The 15,054-nt window shown below is 54.9% G+C and overlaps 1 protein-coding gene across 2 annotated transcripts; it reads right to left on the bottom strand.

Annotated features, from left to right (window-relative positions):
* Window positions 1-4,223: 4,223 nt before the first annotated feature.
* On the bottom strand, window positions 4,224-13,140 carry FKBP4 (FKBP prolyl isomerase 4). 2 transcript variants are annotated; one of them, XM_022577295.3, is made up of 10 exons: window positions 12,698-13,138; window positions 10,730-10,874; window positions 9,565-9,707; window positions 8,591-8,711; window positions 8,209-8,365; window positions 7,518-7,608; window positions 7,332-7,415; window positions 6,929-7,114; window positions 6,062-6,301; window positions 4,224-4,966 (listed from the first exon to the last, which is right to left on the bottom strand). In XM_022577295.3, exons 1-10 carry the CDS (start codon window positions 12,800-12,802, stop codon window positions 4,862-4,864), a joined length of 1,377 nt encoding a protein of 458 aa, XP_022433003.1. In that variant the 5' UTR covers window positions 12,803-13,138; the 3' UTR covers window positions 4,224-4,861. The 2 variants fall into 2 exon arrangements, with proteins under 2 accessions (XP_022433003.1, XP_089776260.1); XM_089920134.1 differs by lacking the exon at window positions 6,062-6,301 and having other exon boundaries at window positions 12,698-13,140.
* Between the last annotated feature and the right edge of the window lie 1,914 nt (window positions 13,141-15,054).

Genomic DNA, 15,054 nt, shown 5'->3' with positions numbered 1-15,054 from the left:
TTCCCAGCCCTGTGAATGAAATAGTAAAATAAAATAATTAATAATCCAGGACAAAATAGATGAGGATCACCTTGCTCCTGTCTCCCAGGGCCCTGGCCTGCCCCAGCTCTCTGAAATGGGACCCTGACCCGGCGCCCACCGTGCCTTGGTTTATCCTCCTCGTAACTTGGGCTTCTTGTTCTTGGCCTTCCTGTGCCAGGGTGCCTGTTTTTGTTTGCTCTGTGTTTGTCATTTCATGAAGGTCATGTCATTATGATTGCAACTTGGATACAGTGCCTTTTGGCCTTTGTCAAGAGGGCCAAACAAAGGTAGAAAGGAAGGAAAGCTAGGTCTCCGAGAAACATGGCGAGAATCAAGCCTCCTTGCCCCATGCCTCTCCCCGCTGCGCCAGTTACTTTAACTGCAGTGAGTGTTACGGTCCCAGTGAGTGGAACACAGGCCCAGGCATGGCAGTGCCACGCAGACAGAGCCCTGGCTCCGCAAGGAGACCCCTGTTGTTGGCCCTTTTTAGTGAGATGGTTGGCGGGTCTCCAGCGGCACTACTTAGAGCTCGTCTCATTTAGGCCGAGCGCTCTCTCAGCGTGGATTTTGGCTTCCTCCCCAGCACTGCCTAACCAGGCCGGCTTCCTGGTTAGGTGACTTGGATGCGGTGTCTGTGTGGGCGTAGCCGAACAATAGCTTCAGTGGAAACGTGCGAATGGCAGGGGAAGGGGAGGTGTCTTAAGCAGAGAGCGTTTCTAGGGAGGTTCTTCGTCCCCCTCTTTCTGCACGAGTAGACAGGGTGGGCCTGTGCAGGGTGTCGGCCTAGGGTGCCCGGGGGGGGAGGAGACAGGACCTTGAAATGAATCTCTTTCTGCATGTGAGGCCCAGAGCCGCTCACCATCCTGAGGGTGGGGCCAGAGCTTCCAGTGGGTTCAGAGTAAGACTCCCACGAGTGTGGTTCACAGTGCACCTTACCGTGCTGAAGGTTCTAGAGGTCGCGAGGCGCAGAAAGCTGTCCTCACACTTGCCTGACCCAGCCGTTAGGCAGAACAGCAGTGTGGGCCCTGCCCTGAGCGAGATGGTCATTCAGAGCCCACTGCACTTGCGTGGCGTTTCCCCCGCCCGCCCCCATCAGAACCCGTCAGAGCTGTTGCCTGTTCAGGACTCTACTGGCCATTAACTGAAGCATGGACAGTCGTTCTTGTCACCGAAGCCCAAACATCAGGACATGGGCTTGAAACGTGAAGGGCAGGTGAAAATGTTTCAGGAGCGGCTAGAGGTGGTGCTTGTGCAACATTGTAACCGGACTAAAGGCCACGGAATTGTTCGCTTTAAGTGGTTAAAACCATGTGAATTTCACCTCAATAAAAAAATAATACAAACGTAACCATTTTATGTGTGAGGCACTTCTAACGGTGGAACCGGAGACTGGAGATCTGAAGGGAACGTGCTTGTCTTCGGTTGGGGGACAGGGTATGGCTGGTCCTCTCTTCTAGTCAAGGAACTCTCAGTTCACTAAGGCACTGCTTTTTCTTGATCATTCGTCCCTAGAACCACTTTGTGAATCTTTCACGTTCTCACTTTGCCCCCCAAAGTGGTATACTGAGCGTTCATTACGTGCTAAATAAGGTTTCGTTGTGTTTTACAATTAAGGATAGCGGGTGCATCCGAGTTATCCGAGGTTGGCAAGCAGCTGGGGAACTGCAGCCGTAAAGTCAGCAATAACGATTTCCAGAAAGAGGACAAGAATGACTTCTCACACTTGCATTGGCTTTTTTTCAGCACTGCCCTAAGCCCACTGTCCTTTCAACCTAAGGGTTACAAAGCTTTGAGGAGTGCTGGTTTGGGACCGGGAAGGTTGGTCTTTAAGACAATAGGAATAAGGCATCGAAGGTTCCACTGTTTCTCTATTTCCAAGCAATAGTTTCCTAAAAAGGGACTACCTGTTACTAGTCCTGGCTAAAATATCTTCCACGTGTTATTTCTCCAACTGAAATGAGATTCACAGTTCACCCTGTCACTCAGACTGGTGTGGCTGGTGGAGTCCAGTGCACCGATGCTGGGACGGCAGGCTGGCCCAGGCCCGCGGGGTGTGACCTGCAGCCCAAACGGGCTGGGAAGGCGCAGTCAGCGCTTAAGCGGTCGGAGGGATTCGACTGGGACGCAGCACACGGTGACCCGCAGGGGCGCACACGGGAATGCGGGGGAGCCTTTCACAGGACAGGCGGACGGGGTCGGGGCACGTGGGGATGCTGGGAAAGGGCTGCTGGAACGGGGACTGCAAATACCCGGGAGATAAAAATCTATAGAACTTGACGTTTGGACCGGCACTAGGACAAGATAAACCCCATTTAAGATCTTCCACAGACCACGTGGTAGTCTGCAGGAACAGCTCAGTTCTGGTTGCCACTGGTTCTCTTTACTCCACACATTCTCTGCATATGGAAAGATTTAAGTGTTGGTGAGGAGGGTGTGACTGACTGGGAAATAGACTTGCACCCGACCCAGAGCAGAGTGGAGTAGGTAGTGCATTTATTTTTAACCTTAAAGACTTCTGGCCACTGTACTGAAACTTTTTTTTTTTTTTAATGACTATGTTGAAGTCCTAACTCTTAATTTTTGCTGTATTGTGTCTTCGTTTCTGTGCGAGGGCTTTCTCTAGTTGTGGCAAGCGGGGGCCACTCTGCATCGCGGCGTACGGGCCTCTCACTATCGCGGCCTCTCTTGTTGTGGAGCACAGGCTCCAGACGCGCAGGCTCAGTAGTTGTGGCTCACGGGCCTAGTTGCTCTGCGGCACGTGGGATCCTCCCAGACCAGGGCTCGAACCCGTGTCCCCTGCATTAGCAGGCAGATTCTCAACCACTGCGCCACCAGGGAAGCCCAGAAGACAGTTTTAATGGTACATAAACCAAGGCTTGTCCAGTTTCCAGGGTTCTACAGATGTGCAGTTATGGTTTGGGTTTTTTTTTCCCCCCCCCCCGCTATGTTTCAAATTCTTGGAATCCTACAGAAGCATCCAGAGGTGGAGGGAATCTCAGGCATGCCTTTTGTCTGTCTCCATTTTTGCACATGAGCAAAGAGGCTCAACTTGCCCTAAGGTCACATGAACCTCAGGGCAGTTTGGATTTGTTCAAGAGATCATCTCACATTCCAGGCAGATCATCTTTCCATTTAAGTTCTGACCCTTGGTTTCCTCATCTGTAATATGGGGCAATACCTTTTCTGTACGATAGTTACAAGATTAAGTTAATCTGTGTGAGGCTGGGCTTACATCAAAAGTGCTTAGGGAGGGTTCGCTATTATCACGGGCTGCAGGGGCAAGTCTAATCCTGAAATACCAAAGAGACCCAGACACAAACCCTAAGCCCAGGGCTATGATGTGAACCCAGCAGAGAGCAAGCAGTGGCACTGGGAGAAAAGAACACCCAAATTTTAGTTCTGGCTCTAGCACCAGCCATGCTGTACGACTTGAACTTTTTCACAGAAATTCATCTTCCACAGTGAAAGTATAGAGAAATTTCTTCTGGAAGGAACTGTACAGGCATGTGGTGGGCAGGCTAACCATATCACCGAGCAGAAAGGACTAGACAGCCCCCACAGACAAGGGAGAAGGGCACAGACACAGGCTCTGGCCTGCAGTCAAGACCATCCAAGGCTCAGCGTGATTCACTCACGCCCCTTGGCTTCTCTCCCAGGGCCCCAGAATGCTATAGAAGCCAGGGGTCAAAGCGCGGTGAGGAAAAAGCATAAGCTTGTCCCCATTAAGGCCAAGGAGCAAGCTGGACAGTGGGCCTGAGGGGCTGCTGGTGCTGCCGGGCTTGATGACTGTTCTTCTCTCTTCCCTTGTGTAAAGCGCGACAGGCGTGGGTCACACCAGGGGTTTCACTTCGTTAGGAAACCAAGACAGCTTGAACTTTCCACTGGATCAGTCAGGCAGAAGTAGACAAATCTAACCTCAAAGCAAACTCAGTCACTTGGTCCCAATGTAGTTTAGATGTTTATATATTTTCCTCTTCCCAAGTGTTAGGGAAGAAAAACCAGAGCTACTAAAAACCTGCCAGGCTGCTGGGGGTGGAGTGTGGGAGACCCACGGGCAGGCTTTGAGCGCAGGCCCCACTACAGCCCGTGTGGTGCGCAGGAGGCCCTGCTCGGGGTGGGCGACTCTCTTAGTTTTGCCCCTGGTGTAGCCGCCCACGCCCCCCACTCCGAGGCCAAACACAAAGGGCTGCCCAACACCCAGGTTTTATTGTTTCCACTTTATTGCTCAAGCACAGGACTTGAGGCGAGCCTGTACCTTCAGCAAGTGCAGGGAAGAGGCTGAGGGGGTGGGACACGCCTGGCTGAGGAGGGACACTGACGGGAGGGGGCACAGGGGTGGTCACGACACCAGAAGGCAGCATCAGCCACACCACCTGGGGCGAGGAAAGGAGAGAGGTAACGGGCACAGCAGTGCTTCCCATGCCCCTAGCACCCACGTCCGCGAGGAGGAACTGGGGGGGAAGGGGCTGTCCAGGGGTCCCCCCTCCACCCCGCCTTCTCATCAGATCTCACATCCCTACCGCATGCCCCCTTCTACCACCTGAAAGACGGACAGAGAAGACAGAGGAAGCAAAATAAATAACGTTCTCGTGAGTGTGCGTGTGGAGGGACATTCGTTCACGTGGAATGGGGGAAGGGAAGGGGGTGACATCACCTAAAATGACCCCCCCGACCTCAATCCCCCAGCCTGCTCCTTTCCCCCTTCCCCCAAAGCCACCATCGAACCCGATAGAAAAATAAAGGTCTAATTCACTCAAAGTTCTTCAGTTTTTACAAAACTAACAAGGTGGAGTAGGGTAGGGAGGAGGGGGCAGGCAGCTGGGAGCAGGGCTGGGCGGGGCTAAGCTTCCGCCTCCACCTGAGGCTGGCCCCCTGCCACATCGTTCTTCTGCTCGTCCTTCATCTCCGTGTCAGCGGGCTGGTTTCCCGCAGCCGTGGCCTTGGCCTGCGAGAAGGGAGAGGGGGAAGGGGGTGAATTCCAGTTCTCATTTGCCCCCTGACGGTAAAGGTGACTCTTACCCACATCCCCACTCTCACCTGCCTGCACCCAAGTGATCAGCTAGCACACACTGACACCAGGTGTCGTCTGTACCCAGAAATACTCGTGCCCAAGTTAATAAAAAAATACTAACTGCTAACAGAATTATAGGAACACAGCAATTCCCTTTCCATGTACGACTTAAAGATACCCCTGCTCATGTACAAAATTAATGAATTCACTTTATGGCAACACTGTATAAAACTCTATTTGTCCATGGCAGCTACTGCCATATGTCCCTACTGAACACTTAAATACAGATAGTTCAAAACAATTTAAGTATAAAATACACATTGGATTTTGAAGGCTTAATCTGAAAAAAATGCAATTAAAAAAACTACACGTTGCAATATTTAGATACCTTGGGTGAATTAAATATTAAAATTAATTTCACCTTTTTTTTTAAAACACAGCTATCAGAAAATTTAAAATTCCAAATACAATTTGCATTATATTTCTATTAGTGCAGGTTTAGAACACTGGGAGACTAAGAACTAGGGACCTGGGTGAGGAAGATACGGTGCATCCACACAGTGGAAGACTACGTGAGCCTAAGAACGAACGTGAAGCTCTTTCACACGTTGATGTAAAATAAGCTTCCAGGTATGAAGAAAGCACGATGCACAAAGCAGTAGGCAGAGCCCGCTGCCTGTCGCCAGGGATCACTGTCTGTCCCGCCAGCACACTGGGTGGGGGAGGGAGCCTTTCCATTACACCTTCTGTGCAGTTTGAATTTAACCATGTACGTGCGTTACCTATTTAAACCTCAGTTTCTGAAACCTGAGTTTTAAACAGGCAGAGAACGTAGGCTGGAAAGAGCAGCCAACTCCTGACACAGGGGGCCAGACGGGGTGGGGGTGGGGGGGGAACCCGGGCTGCTGCTCCAGGCTTCCAGGGTCGGCACAGATAGGCACAGGCCCAAAGGGCCCGCCCGGGCTGTGCTGGGGACGAAGGGATGCCTCTGTCCCTCTCCCCCCTAACCGCTCCCGTCCCCACCCTCACCTTGCTCTCCTCCCCAGCCAGCCTCTCAAACATGTTGGCGTAGAGCTTCTTCTCCCGTTCGAGCTGCTTGCGGATCCGCTGCTGGCAGACAGCCAGCTGGGCCTTGGCGGCTTTATTGCTGGGGTAGAGCTGCAGGAGCTTCTGGAAATCAGCCCGTGCCAAGTCAAAGTCGTTCACCGCCAGGTGGGCCTCTCCCCGGCGGAAAAGGCCCTTCTCGTTGTTGCTGTCCAGTTCCAGGGCCTGAGACACAGGGAGCACGCAGCAGCAAGACCTCAGATCCTGCAGCTTCTCTGGCCAGCACTGGGTTCCCGAGGCAGCCCTCAGCAGGATGAGGCCCCACCCCAGGAAGAACGAGCCTTGGGCACCACACGGAAAGGACCAAGGTCTAGGAAGGCACCTCATTTAGTCCAAGAGGCAGACAGGGAAGACAGGTCTTTAGATGAAAGAGAAGAACCTGTGACATTTCCATGCTCTTTTTTTTTTTTTTTGGCCGTGCCATGTGGCTTAGTTCCCCGATCAGGGATGGAACCTGTGCCCCCTGCAGTGGAAGCACAGTCTTAACCACTGGACCGCCAGGGAAGTCCATCTCTTTAGACTAAAGTGGGTGCATAGGAGGGAGAGGCAAAGAGCCGGGGAGGAGGGAACACGGAGCCAGTTCTTCCATCCAGTGTTTCTGCCCACTGCTGCGCCACTGCCTCCGACCACTAAGGCCAAACCACTTGCTTCCCACAGCCCTGCCTCTGGGCCCAGCACCTGAGAGCCCCACGGCTCCGTCCTGCTACCTCTGCCCTAGTCACTGCGGGCAAGTTCCAGACACGCCGGCAGCTCGCCCAAGCCTGCCCGTGAACACTGCCCTCGCTCTCTCACCTTAGTGCAGTTCTCAATGGCAGCTGAGAAGGCTTGCAGCTTCAGGTGACACATGGCCAGGTTGAGGTGGGAGGCCAGCCGAAGGGCCTGCGCCTTCTGTGCGTCCTCGTTGGAGAAACTCGACTCGAATTCCAGCCAGGACACGATCTTCTTGTACTGCAGCAAAGCTTGCTTGTACTTGCCTTCCTGGAATGGGAGGGAGGCTCAGGCACCCGGCACAGCTTCGGTGGCCCCAAGCTGTCGTACCCTGTGGACACCGGTGGCCCACAGGCACGAGAAAGTCCCGCCCCGCCCAACCCCTACCGCCGGCTTGACCAGGCAGCTCGGATCCACTTGGTGACAGCTGCAGGTGCCAACCTGTCCGCTCCTCGGGAGCGTGCTCAGGGCCACGCGGCAGGCTCACCTTGAAGTACATGGTGCCCCGCTCCTTCACTATAGTGCTCTGCTCCAGCTTCTCCTCTGAACTCATCTCCCAGGACTCCTTGGCCTGCCGTACCCCAAGGGAGAAACGAAGTTGTCAGCCACCCCAGGGAGTCACGTCCAGGGTGGGACCTGACTTCAGGGTAGGGAAGACCTTGAACAAACTCACCTTCTCAAAACTCTTGAGCTGTACTTCATACTTCAGCTCAGCATTTGGTGGGATCTGGAACTTTTCCTTCCCAACATTGCCAAAAGCATAGCTGTGGGGCAGGAAAACGCTAGGTCATCTCAGCAGCACTTAACCTGCTCCACACTGAAAGGGCTTCCTGTTTCCTGCAAAGTACCTCCTCATCGCTTCGGTCTTGGTTCAGATGTTTCCTGCTTGGCAAAACCTTCCCTGACCCCTTCACACAATTCCTTGGGCTCTCACTTAGCATGTTACAAATCTTTCTAATAATTCACATTACACACGGGCACGATTACTAATTTAAATGGTAGCCCACAGAGCAATGAGTCACTAGAAGGTGGCAACAGTGTCTCTGAATAACTAAGGATTTTCAGCACTGTGTCCGGCACACAGTAGGTGCGTTTCAATAAATACAGTTAATGACTGAATGAACAGAAGATGAAAATCTTGATGTCACTAGAAAAGGGAAGCTGTAGCAGCATGACTGAAAACATCAGGTTTGGATTCAAGGAGATCGTGATGGCGTGCGTGCAGGGTGCCCAGAGCACAGTGACCGCACGCAGGGGAGGCGTACAAAGGGCCGGTTACACAACTCAGTGTGGACGAGTAGATCTGACCTTGGTCCACCCACCTGTTCTACAGACTGCCACACCTGGGCCAAAGTGTACCTCACCTGGGCTTGAGATACACGATGGAATGTTCTCCTTTTTCCATGCGCTGAATGGCTTTCTCCAGCCCACAAGGCAGATCCACGCTCTCCCCCTCGCCGACCTCAAAGCGGAGCTCCCGGCGGTCAAAGATCTGGTCCTTGTAGTACCCTTCCAGCGCAACTGGCGTGAAAGCAGGCAGGAGACTGAGGAAGGATGCCGCCACAGCCGCCCCCATTGCCTCGTCACTTCCTGCTCCCCAAACGCCCTTCGGCGTTCTCAGACGTGCAGGAGTGTCAAGAGGATGTGGTTCAGCCCCTCGCTTCACAGAGAAGGGTACTACAAGGACAGGCGACCCGGGGCGTGCACACCAGAACCCGACCGAAACCCCACCCTGCCCCGCCTCACCCTCCACGAGGGCGCCATCGTTGGGCTTGGCGTGGCCTTCCCCCCGAGCCCGGATTCTCCTGATGATTCCGCCGTCTTCTTCGTCCGTCAGGTCCTCTCCCTTGAACTCAAACAACTCCACCTGTGGGACAAGGTGCAAGGGGTCACAGCTCCTCTCTCGCTCGGAAGAGTCCCTAGTAAATACCAGAGCAGGTCTGACCGCGAGGGCAGCGACAGCGGGAGTGGCCCAAGTGGCAGTTCTGCGAGGTTCCCGGGAGCTGCCCTGGCTCGGCTTGGGCAGACGCGGGCAGGCCACAGGGCTTCACTTCGCCTCAGGAGATCACTCTGTGCGCTCGCTACTCCGCTAACAGTGTGTTCTCCAGACAGCCCCAACCCAGCTACCGGACAAGCTCGGCCCGACGGGCGTCAGCAGCCACCCAACACCTCTCACCAGCCTTCCCAATGTTCTCCCGGCATCCACTCGGTAGGGCCCAACCATCTTCAAGTCTGAACACTGTCAAGTTCCAGCTCCTCAGCAAAGGTTTTCCTCCCCGCCCCCGACCCACGCAGCGCATCTCTCCCTCCTATCATCTCCGGAGCTCCATTCTCTGCTGTCAGTCACCACACTATGTAGATAATGACCTCCTGATTCCTCTCAGTTAGGACCCATCGCCTCTGGGCACCGCCCCAGAGATAAACAGGCCTCAAGCCCTCACCCTGCTGCTTCAAGTCTGAAAAGGGGTGTGTGGCTACCCCTTCCCACCTGAACCCTCATCACTGACCCTGAACCTGAACCCTCATCACTGACCACTTTCTGGCAGCAGCAGGTTACATGCATGGCAAAGCTAGCCGCTCTCTCCATTCCGCCCCTTCCCCCGAGGGCAGGCCCTCAGCCTTCGCTACACTGTCTCCGAGAGGCAGGAAGCTCTGGAGGGCAGCCAGGCCCTGGGCTGAGACAAGGCTGGCTCTTTGCCTTGCTCTCTGTGGCCACTCACCTCGAACACAAGCGTGGCGTTGGGAGGGATCTTGGGAGGGCTGCCCGCCGAACCGTAGGCGTATTCTGGCTTGCAGGTGATGTGGCACACTTCCCCCACCTTCATGGTCGCTACAGCAATATCCCAAGCCTTGATGACCTCCCCTGTAGGTACAGAAAACAAACAGATCGGGACTTCTCTGGTGGCGTAGTGGTTAAGAATCCGCCTGCCAATGCAGGGGACACGGGTTCGAGCCCTGGTCCAGGAAGATCCCACATGTCGCGGAGCAACTAAGCCCGTGTACCACAATTACTGAGCCCGCGCTCTAGAGCCCACGAGACACAACTACTGAGCCCACGTGCCACAACTACTGAAGCCTATGCTTTGCAACAAGAGAAGCCACCACAACGAGAAGCACACGCACCACAACGAAGAGTAGCCCCCGCTCTCCCCAACTAGAGAAAGCCCGCGCGCAGCAACAAAATCCCAACACAGTGAAAAATAAATAAATAAATTTATTTAAAAAAAAAAAAAAAAAAAAAAAGGAAGAAAGAAAAGAAAACAAACAGGTTCTCCTTGGCAGGGATCTGACTCTGAGTTCAAACAGTGGCCTCAGAGACTTACTGTCCCATGCCCAAGGGGAAGCTGGATACTCTTTAGAAATGGGACCAGGAAGGTAGAAAACCTGCTTGCAGACCACTTTAAAAAAAAAACCCACTCAACTCTGGAACAAAGGGGTTCAAGAAAACAAGGCAATCCATCCTCGAAGAGGAAGCAAGGCGTTCAGAGGTGATCAGGGGAATGAGAGATAAAAATCAATACAGTTCCAGGACCTCCCTGGTGGCGCAGTGGTTAAGACTCGGCGCTCCCAATTCAGGGGGCCTGGGTTCGATCCCTGGTCCTCGAACTAGATCCCACATGCATGTCGCAACTAAGAGTTCGCATGCCACAACTGAGGAGCCGGTGAGCTGCAACTAAGGAGCCTGCCTGCCACAACCAAGATCTGACGCAACAAGGAAATAAATAAAAATTTTAAAAAATCAACATAGTTTCAGGACAGTGGAAACAAAAAAAAAGAAAAAATTAAGATTGTAACAAACCCTTCCTTTTTGAACTCCTGAGAATACTGTTTCTGCTTGTGACAGCTCACACACCCCGATCCCACCAGCCCGCTAACCATGCCCACCTTTCCCCAGGTCGAAGGAGAATCTGTCCTTGCGGTCCAGGCTGGAGTCAAACTTGGTGCCATCTATCAGCCAGCCCGTGTAGTGGACAGAGACTCGGTCCCCGATCATGGGCATCTCCGTGCCTGTGCCCTCTCGCTTGATGACCTGGAGGAAGGGGAGAAGGTGAGCACCTGGGGATGGACGCAGAGGCACCACGACTACCCGCACGCCTCTGACCAGAACGTAAACAGACTCTTCTGCCTCCTTGTAAGTAACTCGACGAGCCCGTCATCAAATGACTGCTGTGGAGCTTGGTTAGAACCAACTGACCTCCCTGTCTTCCACTATGATGTGACTTGGTGTGAAACACTGGAGACAAAACAACACCTGAGTTCAAGTTTTTGCCGTATGCTCTTGTACAAGTCACTTTCACTCTCCAGACCTTATTTGTAAAGTAGTAATCATAATCCCTATCAGAGTGGTTACAGGACTAAACCGGTGAAGGACTGAATAATTATCAGCAACAAAGGGAAAAGTATTTATGCTACGTTTCTTCATTCTTTCTAAACATCAGTCATCAGCTCAGGATCTAGTTTAGAGAGAAAAGAGGAATATGAATAACGAAAAGAACAGGAGCAGTCCGAGAGAGGTAAAAGCAATCAGCAGGTCACAGGTGAGCCTGGGCGCGCAACCAGGCCCCCTAAGCTCTGACTTGGGAATTGAGCATTCGTGACTGGCAGGCTACTGAAGTCCTTGGTTTCAGGTCTAGAGCATTTCCCAGGAACTTCTAAGACTCTTGCTTCTCTTCTTTACCATTTATAAAATTTGGTGGCTCTGTGGGCTCCCTGGTACGTGTGTGGTCACCCTCTAAGGGAAAGCTTCCACGATGGAATGGATGTGGACTTAAATAGCAATAGAAAAGGAAAGGGGAAGGAATGGAGAATCAAAGAGAAAGAGTCTCCCGGGAAGCCGCGTCCCCACTGGGAGAGCAGCCAGGTGCGTTCTGCACCAGCTAAGAGCGCCCCGAGGTCTCGAGCTCGCCCAGGGCACACGCGCACGTGGGGCTGAGCAGTGGGAAGCCAGGAGGGGAGACGCTGGGTGAGGACTCGGCACGAATCCGGCCTAGGATTTCGCTATCCTGGACAGCGCAGAAGCAGCTCCGAACCGCGTCCGGCTGTCCTGACGTGGGTCAAGATGCCCCGCTGCCTGGGTCCCAGACCCCTCCCCTGGCTCCTTGGGCGGTAACACGGTTTCGGGCGCCCAAGCAAAGCACCTCCTCCCAGCCCCGCACCCCGCGCTCAGGAAGGCCCCGGGAGCGGGGGGTGAACTACAGGTCCCGGCATGCAGCGGGGCGGGGGGGAGGGGGACAGCATGGCCGAGCGGGTGACCTAGCCGGGTCCCAGCCTTTAGAAAAGGGGTGACGAGAAGGCGGAGGGCGCCGGGTCCGCGCGCCAAGTTGCACAAAGGCCGGCAGACCAGGAAATAACTCCTGGGACCCGCTTCGCGTTCTGGCTAATGTTTAACTGCCAGGGTCGGCGAGCTCCGCACCCCCGAGGCGCAGGCGGCCGGGGGGGCTCCCCGGCGGCGGTGGCGGCGGCGGCAGGGAAGGAGCCGGCCGCGAGGTCCCGGGTCGCAGAGAGGGGTGGTGCACGCCGCCCGGCCCCCCGCAGCTCACGCGCCCGCCCCCCCGGCGCGCCCCTCCCCGCGCACGCGGCGGCCGGAGCAGGCGCTGCGCTCCCGGGCCTGGGGGACTGGGGAGCACTCAGCCCAGACCTCCTCCTTCTGAGCGTGTGGCCGCCCTCCCGCCCCGAACCGGTGGCCCGACCAGCAAGGCGGTGCGCCCGGCCACGGCTGCACGCCGCGGTCAACGGCCGGCCGGGAGGCTGCAGAGGCGGCCGTCCGAGCCCCGAGCCCCGGCCGGCTACTGGAGCGCGGCGGCGACGGGCTCTCGGCGCCCCCCGCCGCCCCGGGGCGCCCCCGCCCCTTACCTTAAGCACTCCCTCATCCTGCTTGGGACTGATGTCCACCCCCTCGAGGGGCAGCGGCGCCGACTGCGCTCCGCTCTCTGCAGCCTTCGTCTCCTCTGCGGTCATCGTGCCGTTCCTCGGGCAGCGGGCGCCGGTCAGTGCGCGGCTGTGCGGGCGGCCGGCCGGGGCTCGCGCACCTCTGCTCCGGCGCGGGCGGGCGCAGGAGGTGGGTCGTGGGCGGCCGGGGGAGCGATTGGTCCCCACCGCCGCGGAGGGAGGGGCTGGGAGGAGCCGGGCGGCCGCGAAGGACGGGGGGGGAGAACTTTCTAGAGACGGCGGCCGGTTCGGGCTCTGGCGCTCAGGGCGCTCCTGCGAAAGGTGGTTTCTGGTTCGTTCCTCCCGCCGGCCGCCTGGCCCCGCCCCGGTCCTGGGACCCTCGGACTCCCGGGCCAGCCCTCGCTCCCGCGGCGCTCTCTCCCGGCCTCCCCGCCCCCGTCCCCCCGGTCTAACCGGATTCTTCCAGATCCTTCTCGATCCTCCGCAGCGTCCGACGCCGCGCCGCCGGACGTGGGCGCCGCGCGTGCGTCTCCCCGGCCCGAGACGCGGGCAGCCGGCCTCCCCGCCTGGCTGGACGCGCGAGCTGAACGCAGAGCGAGCGGAGAGCGTTACCCGGGCGCGCAGGGCTGGGGAGGCGACCGGGTGTCCCCGGAGCGGGGCCGGCGTGCGCCTGGGGTCGGCGAAGTGCTGCGAGCTGCCCGTTTGCAGGAAATGGCCCGCGTGGTAAAGGGGCCTTCCCCGACAGTAATAAAACTGAAAACCTAAAAACTGTTTCAGCTCACGAAGGAAGCCATTCCACCTTACTGAAAGCCCATGGGAAGAAATATTTTCTTAATACTGGGTTCCAGGTGATTCTGGACTTCCTGTGGCAAGCGCGTCTGCGCGGTGGGCCAACGCACCGCAGCGCCTAGATACCCAAACAATAGCCTTTTGACAAAAAGGTCCGTGTAGGGAGGGTCTTGATTTTGCTTTAGCGCTTAACCCCATCATGGCATAGCTCCTGAGGCGTGGTATCAAATAGTTACCGGCTGCATGAATTTGTATTCCAATAATAATAGAAACTTTGTTTGGAGCCCTCGCTCTGTGCTTGGCGCCGTGCTGTGTGCTATGCAAACTGTCCTGTTTAGGTAGGCAACCAAAAGGGCTATTGCAGATGAAATTTTAATACCATAACGTAACTGGGAATTTCATCGTAGTCTTTTCTGTTGGAACTCGGCTGGAAAGGGATGCAGGAGAAAACTGTTTCTTCCAGTGATTTACAGCAAATGTGTTTACCCTTGACTAAGTCTCGTTGGCTGACTGGGGATACCCTCAGAGGACATGGGGGGTTGACTCACTAGAGGCTGTCTATTTCTTTTCTACACTGTCCTTAGTAGGGTGAGAAGTAACAGTGCCAAGGCCTTCCAAAACGCCAGGGGACAGGGATGGTGGGTAAGGTGCTGGCTTGTTGCCTTGGCACTTACGTTGCTGTTGGCTCCTGCACCTGCGTTTGGCTGATCTGTGTGTGTGTGCTGGTTTCTTTTGATGCGGGGCCACTGGGTATTATCTGACAGAACAAGTTGGGATAGGAAAGGAAAGTTCCCTTTGGAGTAATGCTTTTCTGCGTCTTTTTCTGCGTTGGAAGCAAACAGTGTAGGTATATCTTTCAGTCTGTCAGCACATATTAATTGAGCCCTGAAGATGTGCCTGCTTTTGCACGAACACATGCTGACAGTAGAAAGAGCATATGCTTCAGAGTAAGCAAGGAATTGGGTCGCCCACATGGTAACCGGTTTGGGGCAGGTTATGGGGATGGTAACATCTATCAATGAGGGTAGTTGTGATGGTTACAAAGAGGGAATGTATGTCAGGTATCTAGGCCAGTGCCCACCTTCAAACGGGTGGTTAGTAAATAATGGTCATTATTCTAATGCGATGAGTGTGTATGGTGAGATAGGGACAAAGTGCTAAGAATACAGAGGTCTGTAAGAGGGGAAAACCCTGTGGAGGGGAAAGGGGAAGGACCAGAGGGAAAGGTTTCCAGGGAGGAAGTGCTGTGCTCATTCAGTCAATGAGTGGTTGAGGGGCTGGGAGATGGAAGGGGGTGGGGAGGGGGCAGTAGGCACTGGGTTCTTGGATCCTAGAGCAGGACCTTATTGTTTCTAGAATTTTTTTCTAGTTATTTACATTATATTTTTCAGATTGTAAAACTTACAGTCAATGTAGAAAGTATACACAGGTGTTTTGTTCTTTCCCTCCTCTTCCTCCTGCCTTTCCCAGCCCGTTTAAATTAGTATTCCCATTAAAGATGTTTAACAATGTACAATAAGCCCCCTACATAC

This window comes from Delphinapterus leucas, chromosome 11 (assembly GCF_059928025.1).
Source record: "Delphinapterus leucas isolate spDelLeu-1000000601 "Yukka" chromosome 11, BTC_Dleu_Yukka2, whole genome shotgun sequence".
NCBI classification, from domain to species: domain Eukaryota; kingdom Metazoa; phylum Chordata; class Mammalia; order Artiodactyla; family Monodontidae; genus Delphinapterus; species Delphinapterus leucas.
This window is presented reverse-complemented; position numbering and strand designations above follow the sequence as displayed.